This window comes from Staurois parvus, unplaced genomic scaffold (genome assembly GCF_062004578.1).
Source record: "Staurois parvus isolate SC_StPar_1 unplaced genomic scaffold, SC_StPar_1.0 ptg000096l, whole genome shotgun sequence".
Classification (NCBI taxonomy): Eukaryota; Metazoa; Chordata; class Amphibia; order Anura; family Ranidae; genus Staurois; species Staurois parvus.
In genome coordinates this window covers 11,687,309-11,705,998 of record NW_028317892.1, presented here as the reverse complement: position 1 = coordinate 11,705,998, position 18,690 = coordinate 11,687,309, and the positions used below count along the sequence as shown (strand labels likewise).

The window sequence follows — 18,690 nt, the reverse complement described above, 5'->3', positions numbered from 1 at the left end:
CAACGCTGTGACAGGGGAGATACCTGTGTGTAAACAACACAGGTCTCTCTCCTGCCAGCAATAACATGCTGCTGTGTATTTCTCTGCTGTGTTTCCTAAGTAAAACACACACAGCACATTATGATAAACAGCACACAGCACACTGTTAACCCTTTGATCTTCCCAGATGTTAACTCCTTCCTGCCCAGTGTCATTAGTACAGTGTCAGTGCTTTTTATTAGCACTGATCCCTGTATTAGGGCTCATGTGCACTGCAGCTGATAAACTCACGTTCAGGAGCTTTTCTGCATTTTATTCAGCAGCCCCTGAACTCTCCCTAATGTTTTCCTATGTGTCCATGTACACTATGTTGTTTACAGTTGTTTACAGGCAGTTGAGTTTATGGTCGTTTTTTTAAACGCACCAAACTTGCGTTCAGGAGTAGATTTTATCAGCGTTTCAAATGCCAAACACTTATAAATGCATGTAAACCTGGCTAACCTCGTTTATAAACGTTTGCATTTAGAAGCGTTTTTTAACTGTTCCAAATGCTGTCCAGAGCCTATTTTCATCATCAAAAATGCATGCAAAGCATTTTCCATGTATTCAAATGGACCTAGTACACCAGCGCAGTCAGTTCCAGGTTTTGCGTGAAGGAAAAATGGTTGAACGTGCTGCATTATCCTCATGATGGGTTCCATAGTGAATACAACCAGAAATGACAGGTAATCGCAACACATACTGTTCTCTCTGATTCTGCTCTCTCTATTTCTCTCAAATGTCTGAAATAGTTAATTCTTTACTGTTTTTCAGTGCATTCTGGGCCTTTTTGAAGGTCTCCTGATGGTATCTTTAAAAAATGCTTCTAAGCGCAAATGCTCATAAACGCACATAAGAGCGATATGCAAACGTGGCTAAGCAGTCGTTTTTTAACCTATGTTTTCCAGCAGTCAGTTTCCATCGTTCAGTAGTGTTTTCCAAATGTCCCGTGTACATGAGCCCTTAGTGTCATTGGGATGTCAGTGGCAGTTAGTCAGTTCCCCCCAGTATCAGAATGCCTGCCGCAGTCCAGCAGTCCTGCTATAAGTCGCTGATAGCCACTATTATTAGTATAAAAAAAAAATTCCAGTATATATACACTGCCATTTGTAAACAGTATAACTTTCACGTAAACCAATTAATTTACATGTATTCTGATTTTCTTCAGAAAAGACATGTAGCAGAATACATTTTGGCCTAAATGTATGAAGACATTTGATTTTTTACTGGATATGTTTTATAGCAAAAAGTCAAAAATATTGTTTTTGTTTCAAAAATGTTGGTCTTTTTTTTGTTTATAGTCCAGAAAAAAACCTGCACAGGTGATCAAATACCACCAAAGGAAATCTATATTTGTGGGAAAAAAGGACATACATTTAATTTGGGTGCAGCATTGCATGATCTTGCAATTGTCAGTTAAAGTAATGCAGCGCCATATCGTGAAAAATGGCCTGGTCAGGAAGGGGGGGTACATCCTCTGTAAGAGAAGTGGTTAAAAATAAATAAAATTGTTTGAATGGGTTACTATACCATTGGAGGTTATATTTTTCTTTTTCCATATGTAACTGAGTTGGAGAAATAAATGATTTAAGGATTTGATGCTGGGAGGTATGGTGGCGTTCTTTAGGTGAAATATGCTGGTCATGAGAATGGTTGGCATATTCATATGATGAGTTGCAATCCAAAGGGAGAGGCACCGCATGAGCACATTTGGTGTGTGGTGGATGCTCCAGGAAGGAAATCAGCACCTATTTAGAGTTTTATATGGATACTTTATGGACTTATCTCACTTATTTTTTTGCACATTTTGTTTGCACGTTAAAAGAAGTTAACTTTATGTTATTTATGTCATGTTGTGATATTTGGAGTTTTCACAGCACTACCAGTGAGGTGGAGATGTACTTATAGTGGACCATCTTTAGTTCACGTGTTGGTGAAATATGATATACTTTCCTATCTATTTATTAATGCTAGCAGCATAAGGATTCAAAATAGTCACTGTTGATTGAGAGAGCGAAGTCCCACTATAAGTTGTATTAAAAATTATAGGCAATTGATCTTTTTAATATAGAATTTTCCATATGCTTTGGTGTATAATCAGCCCAGTATTTCGATGCTATGCCCCATTAGTCCACTTTTAGAGCCACTGTTGACAGGTTTTGGGCCGTGCCAATGGCATCAGGTTGAGATTCTTCTGAGATCATTCAGAATTAACTGACATGCCATTTACCTGCAGATGACCTCTTTCTGACTTGCATTCTTCAATTAGCTTTTTATAACAGACTTGTATAGGACCGCAGTATATGTTTGAAGTGAACAAAAGCCCGTACTGTGCTACTCCTAAGGCTACAGATGTTTGGGCCACATAGTATTATACATTCTGAGTAAAATATTTATGTGTAGTATTAATAAAATTATATATTTCTTGTTTGCTGTTTCATTATGACAGGCTTACACAAAAAAGTAATATAATGCGGAAACAAAGTGCCCCATGAAGTTCTGCCCCATTAAAGAAATTCGGCCTCTTAACACCAGTAAAGCAAAAAGCATCTTTTGTTTTTACTAGGTACTAAGAAACTGCAATAATTTTATACACTACGCAATTTACTAGATAAAACACATATAAATATCCATATCCATAACATAGATGCATAAGTATTATACTACAGAAAATCTGTAAACATGTTATGAAAAAAAAAAGCACCAAACAAAAAAAGGAACACATAAAACAAGAATACAGTCTACACCGAGCAAAATGGCAATTAATTCCTTGTGTTTTCAATTTTCCTGTTTAACATGGGGTTCAGATATGCATGGATAGGCAGCCACTGATGGCACACAGATATGATCTGTGTATATCTTTGAGGCGCAGAACTGATCTTCGTATATCTAGGTCAAGTCTTGAAATGAAGAAGCAATAAAGCAGTGAAATGGTACTATCACCAAAACATGATTGATCAATTGAATTCTATCAGAGACACTGGGCAGTGAGATTAACTCAGGCCTGATAGGTTCAATGAGTTAAAGCAAGGTGTTCATTTCAGCTTCATTTCACCAGTCTTTGCTTGTGAAATTGGTCAATCAATAGAGGTTGAAGATCATATATATATATATATCGTTGACCGTCTTAGGGGGAATACAATCTAGTACAGTCTGCTCCTGACTCCGGCTGCTTTCAATGGATAATAGAGAATGAACTGAGACTCTATCAGCGGCTTTGCAATGCTACAATATCGCTTAAAAATGAAAAGTATTTTTGGTTCTTTGATGATATAGCTATATTTTTTTGTCTTCCCTCTTTTCTTCTTTCTTTGATCTGCAACAAATTGTACTGATCTCAGAGAAACAAAGTAATTTATTTTGAAAATATTTGTGCGATTGCAACAAGCACATTAGTTTGATATTGGAAGATGAAACGTTTTAACTGTTTCATTGTTTTTTGGTTTACTTCTTTGCTAGGTGAGCAATGTCTGGAGAAATTTTTAGGAAAAAAATGCCGTGATTTCAGTTGTGTGTAATGCATACTGTATATAAACAGCACAACTACACTACATGAAGGATCCTTGCATACAAGATAAATAATGGTTCTTTATAGGCAAATCTTCCCATTTGTGGCTCATGTATTTTTAGATTTGCACAGAGCAGTTCATATTAACACCAAGGAGCAATACACACTATTGTAATTCAATGGCATGAAATATTATAATACAGCACTCTGTGTGTCGCATTGTGATATCATTAAATACCCCTATATATGCACTTGCACCATGCACAACATCATACTTGCATTTTAGCACACCATAACACACAGGTGCAAACCAGCTTTGCACTGGGGAGTGTTACTTTGAGAAAAATAAATTCTGGAAAGTTAAAAAATATATTGTGTTTACAGCCAATGCAAAAGGAATTGGCTATGTCAACAAGAGAACATTAAAACATGTCCAGTAAGGCACCACAAAAATTAAGTACCAGGTCTAGAGTTCCTTATTCAGGAAATGAAATTCTAGTTGGTTTATGTAATGTCATCTTATGTGAACTTGAGATTTAATTATTGAATATGAGGTACAGAAGCACATGAGTGCTGAAGTTTGCAAATGGGTTTTCATAGTCTTAACTGAAGTCCCTATTTTTTATAGAAGCAGTTTCAGTGGTGAGGAAGGTTTAGTGCTGAATTTTATTGTGTGTAGTGGCTAGTAATGGCTCCATTGGAGCAGGATTATGTCTGAGACATGGTATAAAGCCTACAAACATGAGGCATTTTTTTTTTCAAATTGAGCATCCAAAGCAAAATTAGATACATGTAAATAGCTTTTCACATTTCATATTTGTGATTGAATTTTGGGTTTTCCCTGGATTACTAATAGCAGTCATGCCTGATTCTAGTATTGCAAGATTGTGTTTAATATTGGTCTGCTGTATTCACCAGTAAATGAAATTAAGAAGCCCCACAATAATGCCAAACCTAATACAGATTGCGCTGCACAAATAAATATGCAAACAGTACAATGCAATCTAATCAAGACATGTATTTGATGACTTGGAGTATCATTTATAGACGGCAGTAAAGTTAGACTGATTGTTTCTCGGCCAATTTTTAGTTCAGTTTATTCAATGTTTTGTACTTACCAACTTCTATGATCTCTTGGAGCATCCACTACAGATGAAAATATCTTTTGCTCTGACCCTCTTTGAATTCTTCTCAAAGATGTGATGTCCATATGTGCGACAATGATATTATGAATTATTATTACGCTTGAACTGCTTCTCTGTGAATGTGCACTGTTTGTTACTGCATGCTTTCAATAAAACATGTTTAAAAAAGTTAGACTGATTGTTTTACCAAAGGCAAACATGTTGGAGAACCATTGAATGTTAAGGCCTAGTGAGGAGTACAGTGATAGGTATGGTTGTCAGTAATGCTGATCGTGTATAGCAGAATACAAGTAAATGCTGCATTCAAAACATTCCTATTCTGTGAGATAAATAAGAACACAAACCTGATCTAAGTGATAATTTACTGGCTCCTCAACATTCAAAATTTGTGAGGAGTAGTACAGGATGCTATACAGGATGCATTACATATGGATGACATTGGCATATGGATATATCCGTTTCCAGCTTCTTATGTTATTTATTGTGAACTACATTTGGGATCCATTATCCCACTCTCTCTCCTATCTCCCCCCTTTTCCCCTTTGCTTTTTCTTTCTTTTTTCTTCTCTGTAGAAGAACTTGGTTTGTTGATCTATACACAGGGCTCTATTTGATTGGAGATGAAGGGAGGGGGCTTTATATGTAGATGTTCATTCGAGACCACCTTTGACCTCTGTGTGGATGCTGCTATCACGTATCACTGTCACCGCTCATGTTGGCATGTGAGTTTGTGGAGAAGGTTTTTTCTTGTAAAGATTTTTGTAAAATGACAACTGTATGATTAATGTTGTATTTATATATGCATCTTCCAGTTAGGGCATCAGATTTCTTTATCTTCAGCTTTTGGGGTCCTGAAGAAGGTAATAAGTGAAAGGCAGCAACCTCTGGAGTATATTGATGCCACAAATACATGATGCTGTGTTTTTTGGGCTTACTAGCCAAATATTGCTTTTATATGTAGCTTTTAGAAGATGTGTTTCAATAAATATGTTTTATACATGAACATGAGGTTGTTTGCTTTTTGTTCCAGTAAAGTCCCATTAGTTTTTGTTCCTTTTTTGTGGGGACTAGTCAAAACTTTGCTGGTAGTAAACTTTTTAAATATGTAAGTGTCCTGGTATCCATTGTTCCTGGTTTTCAGTGTCCTTATAGCTTTTTTTTGGCCAGTATTACACCACAACATTCATGTACTATATAATCTTTCCAATATTTTTGTTTGCGGTATACATATAAAATAGACCAGCTTGATCGTAATAATCGTCCCGGTATGTGCTACTATTTTAAAATACTCAGCATTTACAATGTGTGTTTTTGAACTTTCAGAGCAGAATTATTCACACCTGTTATTTTCCCCTCTGTAGTCCCCTGGGGACATTGTGTGTAGAAGGGTATAGTTCTAAAGAAGAAAGACTGTATAACTGAGAATTGCAAGCGGTTGTTTCCTTCAGAGGTATTTTGAGAGCTCTGTGCATTCTGGTTACAGGAACTAGGAAAAAAACTCAGCTTACCATATACTACTATGATTTTCTGGTATTATAAAAATAACAGTATTTCAAAAATAAAATTGTCAATTGACTGAATGATTCCACTTTTTACCTGAAGTTGCACAAAAGAGGAAACCTGTCATGAAAAAAAGAGACAAGGATTATGTTCCTTGCTTGGTAGTCTCTGGTTCCTACACTTGTTGGATCAGTAATCAGGAACATCCATATAGAAAGTGAAGACAGAGAAAATGAGTACTATGTTCAACATTTTAGTTAATATTTATTATTTACCACTGGATGGTGAAAATCTAAGAATAAATCTCAGGTAGCACCTGTTGCCCAAAACAGAGACCTGAAGGATTTGGAGGTGAGGACTCATCCCCTTCCATCTGTACTAGCAAAGACAGAAATGTTTTAATTAGTAGATTAACAGAAAACAAGAAAAATCAGCAATGCTGGACATAATAATAAAAGTAATATAAATATTGTATGCTATTAATTTAAAAATAGAAAACACAAAACTCTGGAAGTAGAGGAATGGGGCAAACTAGCTCAATTCAATTCCAAGTCTTACATTAAAATGTTACTAAACCTACAACAGTAAAATCAGTCTGTATATGCAGTAAAGCATGCTTGCTTTACTCATTTGGAACCTAAGGAGTTAATCCTCTACATTGTGTAAAAAGGCAGTTTAATCCTGTCTTCTCTGCCCCTCCTCTTGTTCAAATGTTCATGTATTATCTCCTGATAAGATAGACTGACCCCATAGCCATTCTGCACATGCTCAGTTTAGTGTGTATTGCGAGAGGTTTTTTTTTTTCTTGGGAGAGTGCATGTGATCAGCACATGGCCAATCAGCAATGTCCAGACAGAGGTCAGGGGTTTTGCATCCTCCTAGAGCAGAAAGAAAACTTCTCCTACAAGATGTAACCAGTGCTTTGCTGAACACTGATAGAAGTCATAAGCTGCTCTAACTGCTGATGAGAAAAGGTATTTAGCAGTTCATATTTACTAAAATAATTGCACTTCCATGTTAGGTGTACTGAGGGACACCAGATATAGTGAATGCAGGGTCCTGGGTTTAGTAACACTTTAATACCTCACAGACTGAGGCAAAATATAACATTTTCTTATAGTGGTATTGGTACCAGTGCAACTGGCATGTTCTATCCTGGGGGCCTACTCTCGTTGTTTTAGTGGCTGTGGCCAGGAAGGTACAGTTCTTCACACTTGGTGCTGTTGTCCAAAAGTGAAGCAGTTTTGGATCTGCACATATAATTTCATGTATTCTTTCACCTAAGTGAACCTAGCAAAAACTCCCCAGCAGGCCCTTTTAGGGAAACCCATGGAGAGGGACCAGGATATTTGAGACACCTGATCGCTTTCATCTTCACAGCAGCCAGAATCTATATAGTGAGATCCTGGAAAACCTCTACGATCCCCTTTGAATTCTTAAGGGCCAAACTGACTTGGATTATGATAAATGAATGTATGTCGGCTATTCTCCATGACAGACTGGCCTATTTTGAGAAAACATGGGAACCCTGGATAAATATCTCTCAAGTCCCTCCAGAACTGGATCTAGGGACATACATAGACAGTAGAGGGTGCACAACTCCTTTTTTCCTTCTTCTTCTACATCTTAGCCTAACTTTTCCACCTTTTTAACTGTGAGATTTCTCATCTATTTGAGTTTTTGATTTTCTTGTAGAAGCTCACAGACTTACATGGGCTGAAATAAGCTAAATGGTACTAATCCAACCATCATAACACCATTTAATTGTCGATAGTGCTATTGTCATTTCAATTGAGTTAAGGTCTCCTATTGGTTACCACCATGTGATCCGATCAAGCCATATGTGGTAATCTGAGTTATGCAATTTACATGCTACAAGCTCCTTATGTTACTGTTGATTAAGAGGCAGATATTGTACTTTTGTATCTTTTCTGTCAACCTTTAATAAAAATGATTGGAAATGAAAAATAGAAAACATCACTTTATAAACATGTTATCTTGAAAATAATTATAAGATACACCGAAATGCCAATACAGATTCTATTAAAGCTTGCTGTTTATAGCTTGGGATGTGTACATTTTGCACTGTATATTGCCTATTTGAGCGTAAATGAAAAAATATGGCACATACACATAAACCGTTGTATAATTGTTACCGTGATGGAGGAAGATCTTACAACATCTCAGGACGCAGTTAAAGCAAATTACTCCTATCAAATAGCACCTCATTCCAAAATACCCTTTTTGCTCTTAGCAATAATTCATTTCTTTTTTTAAGGTTCTATGCGACATAGGTAGCATCCGTCTTAATTAGTTGGCACATTCCTGTGACGTAAAGCAATTATCTGAGGCTCAAAGTAATATAGTTGGAGACTATTGGTATTAGAGTCTTTCAACATGTGAGGTGTCCTTAGGATGATTTAATGTTCATATGTATGTTGTAGTGAGTTAATAGTGTGGTAAATGCTGATTTAAAGCTATCACCAGAGAAAGTCGTTTCTTGGAATCATACACAGAGAAACTATAACTAATAATAACATGGGCCCATTTCAGTATTTGGGTAATGAAAGCTTTGCAATTTAGTTCTAAAATTGTAATATAGCGGTATAAAAATATAACATTTTGCTTGTCTTTATTAAGAGCTTACATTACTCTTTTCAGTATACTCGTCTTTTGGTCAACGAAAAATATGCAGCTATCGAAATATCTGAAGAGTATATGATTAGCATTTTATATATATATATATATATATATATATATATATATATATATATATATATACATACATAATCAGAAATTTATTTTTATAAGTGCTAATTCAAGGGTTCACCTATGTAATAATATGCACTATGCAGTCATGAGGCCTCAGTACTTTTAAAATCAGTTTGTGACTTTCAATTTTGGAATTGATTTCAAGTACTATACCTGTAGACCCATCTCTGCAATGGCCACTCTCCCACATTTTAAGTCTCACACATGCACAGTGCTTGAAAAAGGGGGAGCGCTTGTTCCAGTGAAGCATCCCAGATAACAGGCAGTACAGTGCGGAGCCCCCACTAGTAGTTTTAGACCTTTAGGAATGACACCTAAACACCAAATTTTAAAGCTACATAGTGTTTTTAAAATGACAGTATAGTGCATTTTATTACAAAGATGAACTTAGTCTTTAATAAAATAGTTGATTTATAAAAAGAAAACTCTACCTGTATTAAAAAAATTATGCTAAGTATGTAATTACTAATTTATCAATTTTTAAATTGAAAGCATATGTTAAATGTTTTTCTTAGTTTTCAGTAGATTAAGGTATGGTTAAAACCACTGTCAGATTTATTTTTTTTATCACTGTCTCTGTACTATTAGGTTGGATCACTTTCAGTGTTCTTCTCCATCACCATTGTTACCTGGATTGAAAGTGAGGGAAATCCAAAATTTTTAGTTGTCACCAAAACAGGTATAGAGGAAAACTCTTCCAATGATATCCTCCAGTAACAGCTGTCTAAGAGGGGGTTTTCCCTTACTTTTCTCTTCTCACTTCCTGTAGTGTCTTAAGAGAGAAGCAAAGGAAGTCAGGGGGTTTTAGTTCTTCCCTACTCTATCAAACAAATGTTTTGCCTTTAGATATACTGTACTATTCAGTTTTATTGAACAGCTGAACCAGGCTTTGGAAGCAGATGTTTTCCAGAAAGAGTAATTAGTTTTCTTCTCACTACTTCATCGACAATCATCTAGTGACCGACATGATAAACCCTTTTGAACTTAAGCACGCCTCTTCTACCATGTACAAAAGGTGCAGACGCGATCTGATCCCCTTCATCCAAAACTCTTAGCTATTAAATGTAGAAATGCAAACTCTCAGGTTTGTATAACATTCATGTTAATGATGATAAAGAGTGGCAAATACTTCTGGCACAGATTTTTTTGGGGAGAAACTAGCAGGTTTTTCTAACCTGATCTCTAATTCTTCTGACAACCGATGACTACCAGTGTGTGGGTTCCTACAGAGATAAAACTGGCAATTTTCAGTGGTGTTGGGTGACTGACACATCATGTGTATGAGTATCATTAACAATTCCTGAGTGATATACTTACTGAACATGCTGCAGGGATGCCATTGGGGCTGTGTTTCTTATTGTAACATTGAAATTGATCATAAAGTTATGGTAGGTAGGTCATTCCACATTACCATCAATTCAAGGGCATGTATTGGCTGTACCTTTGAGGCCATGGAACAAAAACAGACAAATATCTGCAATGAAGTTGCAAATACAATTTAAATTCTTAAATTATATTCCCCTTCACTGTGTGTTCTATAATTGTCTGAATAGTCATGTATTGTATTTGGTTTATAGTGTTCTACTTTTTGGTTTATAGTGCGCGTTTATAGTGTGTCTAATGTAATTTAGTCATTTGGTTTCCATTAGTTTAGCTGTGTGGATTTCTACAATTTAGTGGGCAGTGTCCTGTCCTGCAAACAGAAGGCTACATTTGAGTTTTATCTCAAACATTGTGTCATTTTGTTTGCATGCTAATCTTTCATCTCCATAAGTGCTGAACATGGGCTTTTGAGATTTTTTTTTAGATCAGATTCAGGTCACATTGAGTTTACACCTCTCAAACCAATTCAAAATTAAGGTGCAATCTGCAGCCATCAGAAATGCTTCACAAACTGGTGCCAGAAGCAAACTATGCACATCAGCCCTAAGGAACACAGTTGTCAAGGTTCATCACTGTCAAATCTTTGGATGCATAAAATTGAGTATGCTCTATGAATGAGGTATCATCACATTCTGAAATTGTCACTGGGTATTAAGGCTTGTGTCCACCAAAGAGGTGTTGAAATATGCATTTCATAGTGAACACAGCCACACATTAGTTAGGGAGAACCGATCTGCATATAGGGCCAAGATTGTGAATCTTAAATTATTAACACAAAATTACTGACACATTTTTGTGTATTAGGACATTTATTATTACCAGAATATTTGCACCTATGAAGTTGTATTTATCAATTCAACAACTCTTGGCTCTTGCCTTGGTATTCATGATATTATAGAGAAACATCCTTTAATCATAAAGCTCTTGTGAAGCCAGTTTTAGCCAGTGGCTAATTAACCTTGGGGTTTTAATTACTAAAATAAATAAGGTAACAATTTAGGAATTTACATGCCAAATTTAATACCAAAATGAAAATCTTGTGGTTCTAAAATGGCATATTGTTAACATACAATATTTATAATGTCTGTAATTCAATTATGCTGTGTTTAGTAATTATTTATTTTGTATTTATTTTATAAAAATGAAAAAATAATTCAGTTACCTGTATCATGATCTTTATACATGGAATGGTCAAACAAGCAAAAATACATATTGTACATGAAAACCCAGATGCTACATAACTGCTGTAATATAATTTTTACCAAAGCTGCAGATCCAAGCACGTAGAGCATAATACACAAAGGATGGTCCTAATTACAAAAGTAATTCTACTAATTACAAATTATCATGGCATTTCAGACAGTCTTGTTTTAGTTCTGTGTGGATTCACAAAGTGGAATTTTGAATTTATAAGAATTTTCCTTTGGTACTATGTGTAGTTTGTGAGATCATCAGACTCTTAATAGTGAAAATATAAATAAGCAAAGGTAGTACATTGTACAATCAATGTAGAAGAGGGATGGATAAACAAATTACAGGTATAAATGATAATATCCAGATTGCATCCAACATACTATAGATTGGCAATACTATATGGATTTGAGGAAATTATCTGAATGACAACATAACGTTTTCCTTCACACACACACACACACACACATACAATCACAGATACAGTAAGTATGAAAAACATATATGATCATGTTTGAGAACTTTGGTGCTAGGTGGCAGCATTCATCCTTGGTTAGACAAACATTTTGTTTCCTCCAATCCTTCTCTTGCATCATTTGAAAATTGATTTTAAATGTGTAACTACCAGTAAAAATGCTATCATTTAATTACTCAAACATATGCCATTTTCAAATGAATTAAGCATGGCTGTAGGAAATACATATAGTACTAGTATTATTTACACAGTTTTTTTACATATAGCCTACAGCCCAAATATAAATGCTAGCTTAGAGAAGGAGATTTATTGTTCCTATTACATTTAATTCTTTCTTATTTTAGAAATCCATTCAATTCCATTTTTCTATTATTATAGCTGTGCTAAAGCTCCTTTTGTCTTCGAAAAAAATTCTGGTCTATAATGCTGGCCAGTACTTTCATATTTACCGTGTTTTGATATTTCTTTTGCAGCCATTGCAGCAAAGAAACCTCATTTAAAGGATAAGTTCACCTTTACAAAAAAAAATCAATTAACATTTTTTTGCAGGTAAAAAAAAGCATTTATTTATTTATTTTTTGTTAGGGACCTGTAAAGCATTGCACCCACAATCAGCAGATTGTGGGTGCAATGCCACAGTCCTGCAGGCTGTCTGTGCATCTGTCTGCCCATACTATTTATATAGGCAGGCAGGTACACAGTGACAGAAAGCTCAATGAACTACCAAGAGATTTCAGATTGTGACATCTAGCAGGGGGAGAAGATCTCCTGCTAGCTGTGAAAAAGGGGATGGGGGGGGGGAGCGGAGGCCGGTGCATTGGTAACCTGTTACATGTTATATCCTGAATATGGGTGTAACATGTTACAAAGGTGATCCTTTAAATTGCAATGATATATGCAGACATTTCTTCTAGGTCTATAGACACAATTGCAGTGATGAGTAGCAGCAGGGTGACAATACCCTGGACCCACCCATCCCTCCAACACAACTAACTGCAGACAGTGTAATTGCTGTGCACTCATTTTATAGAGTGTATGCCGTTGCCATCCCAAATCTGAAATGGCAGTGCTTATGGAAAGAGATAACAAATTCCTTCTCGTGGCGGGTAGGTGACTGGACTGCACAGCAGTTGCATTTGAGCATCCTTAACAAAGTCCATTCAAATGGGAATTAAAGCAAAACTCCTCAATCAGTCATATGTTACAAAGTTCTGCAAGACTAAAGCTTACCTTTAGTCTCGCATAGGTGTATAAGTTTATCTCCTGCACTGAAATTGTTTCCTCTGATTTCACTGCAAACTGTGGGATTCTCACAATGTGCCTTAGAAACTGTAGCTAATCAGATAGAGCAAAAATCATTTCCTATCTGGAGGTCATCAGGCATTACCTACCCTTTTCTACCCTAGCCTTAGGCAGGCTGTAGACAGTGCAAATTTCTTTACTGCAACCACAGATAATGTTGACAGGGGAATCCCTTCTGCCAAGCCATAGTGTTCTCCCGGCGGGGGTCAGAGGGAAACATCCCCGCCGGAAGAAAACAGTGATTATTGCTAGTGTCTATAACAGCCGCTAGTGATAATTGCATGTAAAATCTGTCAAGCTGGTTGCAGGACTTTCATTAGTATGTTGAAGGGGAAGGAGGAACAGGAAAGGCAAAATATAAGCAAATTATTTTTTTCTGTGAAAATCTTCACTACCTGATCGCTTTTAGAACCTCTCATATACAACTAAATTCCTTGCATGTATTTTTCACTGTAGTATATATGAGATGTGATATATTTATGATATCCCTGACCCTCTACCCTTCCCTTTAAAGTGTATGAAAAGGAAAAAAACATTTTATTTATGGGTATGTATATTTTGGCAAAGTTTAGAATTTCTGGTCTGCTAAAACTGATGCAGGAGTAGGAGATTTAGGTGAATCTTCCAATGGGGACAGCAATGGCCTAAATAATACACAACAACAACATTTTAAAAACATTTAGAAAAACATTTTCTTGTGACTTATAATAATTCTGGAAATGCAAAAGGTGTCATCTAATTGTAAGGTTACAATGGCCTCACAATGCTTTTTTATCTTTTTACTTCCCTCTTGGCCAATGCTGCTTGGCTAAGTTCACCTCTGAGCTGAGTATGTTATATACAGCCTTTGTGTGTGGTTGCTCTGTTAACTTGTTATCAGCTTATCCTTTACCTTATAATTCCCTTTTGTGTTATCCTTGTTCACATTTTTTACACTTTTCCATATGCATATCCTGCTTTTGATTTTCCTTGTTCAGTTTGTCATACTATTTATCTTATAATTTATTACACATGGACATCTATACTTTCCTTTAAGGGTTCTCCTTTAATAACCTACTTTATCTACTGTTTTTTGATCAATGACTGTGGTTACATCTACTAATGCATTGCACAGCACTTAATAGCAAACAGTTGTGATCACTCTTAGGTATTGCCTTTTTAGCTTCTTGATATATTAATACTCCATCTATGTGTAGATTCTGGGCTATATTTTATTATATCTACTGATAGATTACTAATGTGCTTTATAGACCGGAGTCTGTACCCAGCCAGGGAATTCATTTCATATATCTGAGTGTCCATCGTGTTTATATGCGAGTGTGTTTAAACAGTTTAAAAATGTAGTTTGGAGATTTATCATTTTTTATTTGTGTATTTGTATTACTTATGAATACACTTTAGTGGCAAATTAATTGCTTTTTATAAGGGCTTTAAGTTTTGGGAGATGTTTAATAGTACTTAAGGATATAGTCCACCCCACCTTTACAGTTTTTCTCAAATAAGATAAAAAATAAATAAAATTCAAATGATTGCACAAATACAGTTGCTTGTTATTCTAGAGGGAATCCCCTATCACAAAAGATCTTGACAGAATTAACAATGATCCCTTGTGCTGTTCAAAACAGGAGAAGTGAAACTGTCTAACGTACATTCACATTTCATTTCTGTCATTCTAAAATGATGTAAAACCACAAAAGATGTGCATAAATATTTTGTCAAAATGTATCATATGATAAAGTAAGTGAATTTTCCATGGTGATTTAAATCCTGTGAAGGAGTGGGTAGATATGTCAAAGGGTGTATGAATTATACTAGCTCAGTAAATCTATGTTTGCTTCCCACGCGCTTAGGTAAGGGGAAGATAAAAGTAAGAAACATCTCCAAAACCAGTGGAGTATTAGAAAAGAACATGGCTTTACAGAACCAGTATAAACATATATTTCAAAAAATGGTTTTCTTGAGTTTGCTGTTTAGTTAAATTGAACGATATTTTCTTTCACCAGATATGGTAGGGCCACTCATAATTTTTGTTTTAGGTTGTATGCCTATACATGTTTTGGGGAGATTTACTAAAACAGGAGCACTCAGATTCTAGAGCAGCTGTTTATGGTAGCCAATCAGCTTCTAACTTCAGCGTGTTCAGTTAAGCTTTGACAATAAAACGTCAAAACCAATTGGTTTCTATGCAGAGCTGTCCCAGATTTTGCACCCTCCAGTTTTAGTAAATCTTCCCCATCCTGTCTTGGATGTGGTATTGCTTTATTCTCTGTATGTAAGTGCATACACAAATAGAATAGAAGCTCTAATTACAACCGTGTCATGGTTTTTGTGGGGTCCTGTTAAAAAAAAAATAAAACAAAAAAAAAATAAAAAAAGCAAATGTAAATTATTCCCAACAGCAAAAATGTAGTTTCCTGGATATATTCCCTTTTTTCGAAGGTAAAAATATCACGCCGGTCATAGGTATATCACTTGAGGATTCCAGTGCAGCTCAAGCTCTCTTTTTGCTGCAAATGAACGGCCAATAAACTATGAAGACGTAGCTCATAGAGAGAGAAATACATTTGTTGTATTATTAGAAACACAGGAACACAAAAGGGAATATGTATGTGAATAGTCGGAGAAAACTTTATTCAAGAGATGTGTCTAGTTCATTTACTAATGTTATTTAGAAAATGGTTGTTTGCCATATCTCCTAGAGTTGTAATTTCACATAAGTATTCTTTTTTTAAAGGTATTCAAGACTCACCTATACCAAATGGCCATTCACTTCCAGGAAGGGATTTTCTTCGGAAACAGATGAGAGGAGATCTCTTCACTCAGCAGCAGCTAGAAGTGTTGGATCGAGTGTTTGAGAGGCAACATTACACGGACATCTTCACAACTACAGAACCCATCAAACCAGAACAGGTATTACAACTATGATAGAGATTTTAAACCAGTGCTGATGCCTTTTCCCCTGCAATTTTACATTTAATATTTGGTTTACATGCAAGAAAAGACTCATTTAAAAATTAGAGCATAGGCATCATCTAGAAAAAAATTAATGACAATAAGGAAATTACACTAAAGCTATTCCTTTGCAAATACATGCTTAAAGTAACTCAGTTATTTAATTTGAAATGGTTTTCATCAATGGCATTGTGTATTTTATAGAAAGCAATTTGACATGACCAGGGTCAGAGTGGGCCTGAAAAATATCTTTGGCAGACTAACTTAACCAATTCATGCATTCTCCAATATTAGAAATTCAAGATAAGCCATGAGTAATTCTAATATTTTTATTACTCCAGATGTAAAATAAATTTGTCTTTTACTAGTTCACAACACTTTTTTGCTGTTATAAATATTGGTGTAAAATATAATGCGTTGAGTGTAGAGTATACAGTTTTACTGTAGTTGGGCTTATATAAGGCAAAAAGCAGTTTGTGCTTTAAAATGTATTAACCTATGACAAATTAAAAAAAACAATACATTACCAGAGTGATGCATTTTCCTAAGGGCTTCTTCACACTAAGCCTACCCGTACTGTGCTCCCTGTAACCTTAAAGCAGAACTACACTGCATTTGAACACCACAAGCCACAAATGCTCAATATTATTTATATTTAAAGTGGTTGTAAAGACTCAAGGTTTTTTCACCTTCATGCAATCTATGCATGAAGGTAAAAAACCTTCTTTGTGCAGCAGGCTCCCAGCCCCCCTAATACTTACCTGTGCCCCATCGCAAACCAGCGATGTGCACAAGAATCTCAGCTCTCTGGGGACTCCCCCTCCTCACTGGCTGGCTGCTGTCAATCACAGCCAGTGAGTCAATGAGGCAAGAGAGGGAGTGGGGCTGAGCCACAGCTCTGTGTGTGAATGGACACACAGAGTAGTGGCTTGGAAGTGAGCCTGCTTGGGTGCCCCCATAGCAAGCTGCTTGCTCTGGTGGCAGACAGCAGGAGGGAGGGGCCAGGAGCACTGGTGGGGGACCAGAGAAGAGGAGGATTGGGGCTGCTCTATACAAAACCGCTGCACAGAACAGGTAAGTATACCATGTTTGTTATTTTTTTAAATTGCCTTTAATATCAGTTTAAAACAAGCTCATCAATCTATGTATGCATGCTTTATTTTGCTGAGACATCACTTTGAAAAACATCCCCTAGCATTTCTGGCAGTGGCTACCTTGAGTAAGGGCAGATGATACATGTAACATTTATTTCCTGGAATCATTCTGCCCTTAGCTCAGGCATTCAGACAGGAGGGTGGGCTAAGCTGAGAAAACACACCCCCTGCCTCCTGAAGACTCCAGGAATGTAATACATCATTTGGCCTGGAACCCAGGAAGTAACTGAAGAAATGTAAAAAAACAAGTAAACATACTACCCTATCTATAATATTTACTAAAGCTATTTAAGGATTAAAAATAGTCAATGTTGATTAAGAAATTGATGTTCCGCTTTAATGCTAACTATCCCTGTAACCCTAACTCAAACTTTATTTCCCCTAAATTTCACACCAGTCCTTCCTGTGATCCTCACACTAACCCTGCCTGTAAACTAACCCAAACTGTAACACTCTTTTACCCTAAGTCTCAACTATAATTTTCTATTGACCTAACTCTCACACTATTCCTTTCTGTAAACCCTCCTGTAACTCTGTTCCTCATACTAATCCTCATATTTACTTTCCCTTAATGCTAACCTCCAAATTAATCCTCTCTTTAACTCTTAACCATCACTGTCTCACACATATACTTTGGGTATCCCAAACCCTAACCCTCATATTAAAACTCCATTTAACATTAATCTTCACGTTATCCCTCCCTGTAAATCTAACTCCAAGACTCCCTAAAGTACACCTCCCAAGGGCATCCTCCTCTGTACTGAAGATTCCTAACACTCCCTACACAGAAATATAACATGGTCAAAATACTGGTGCTGGAATCTAACCATTTGTTCACAACCAGCTATCAATATCTTGAATAGCAGATTTGTACATTATTTCTTTTTTATGGGTGGTAAAAGTACTTGTAGCCTTGCTGCTTCAGTTGTCATGTGGGACCATAATATATTATGTAAATATTAGGGTATATTTTTTTAAGTGACACATTTGAAAAAAAAAAATGGGCATTTAGTTATTGATGTATTGCACTTTGCCTACATTAATATTTCAACAACAAGGGCTGAAAGCATGAATACTTATTGTCTGCCATGCTGCTTGATATAGCTTGGCATGTTACAAAATCCCAGGATAAGTGTCAAGAAATTTTAGATTGTTTCCTAACAGTCTGGCCCATGTTATTTCTTTGAAAGTATTTTCTTAAGTAAGAGCCCAAATAAAGTGAAAGTTGAATACCTTAATTTGTGATTTACAAATTTTCTGGGGTGTGCAGATTCAGATAAGTTGACTTGA

At 36.0% G+C, this 18,690-nt stretch overlaps 1 protein-coding gene across 4 annotated transcripts in view; it reads left to right on the top strand.

Moving 5' to 3' along the window:
• Positions 1 to 18,690, top strand: part of PAX5 (paired box 5) — a 316,202-nt gene that overhangs the window by 147,433 nt on the left and 150,079 nt on the right. For all 4 annotated transcript variants that reach the window (XM_089670900.1, XM_089670899.1, XM_089670897.1 and 1 more), the window contains exon 6: positions 16,029 to 16,204. In XM_089670900.1, coding sequence (XP_089527026.1) covers positions 16,029 to 16,204 — 176 coding nt within the window. The remainder of the gene's footprint in view (positions 1 to 16,028; positions 16,205 to 18,690) is intronic.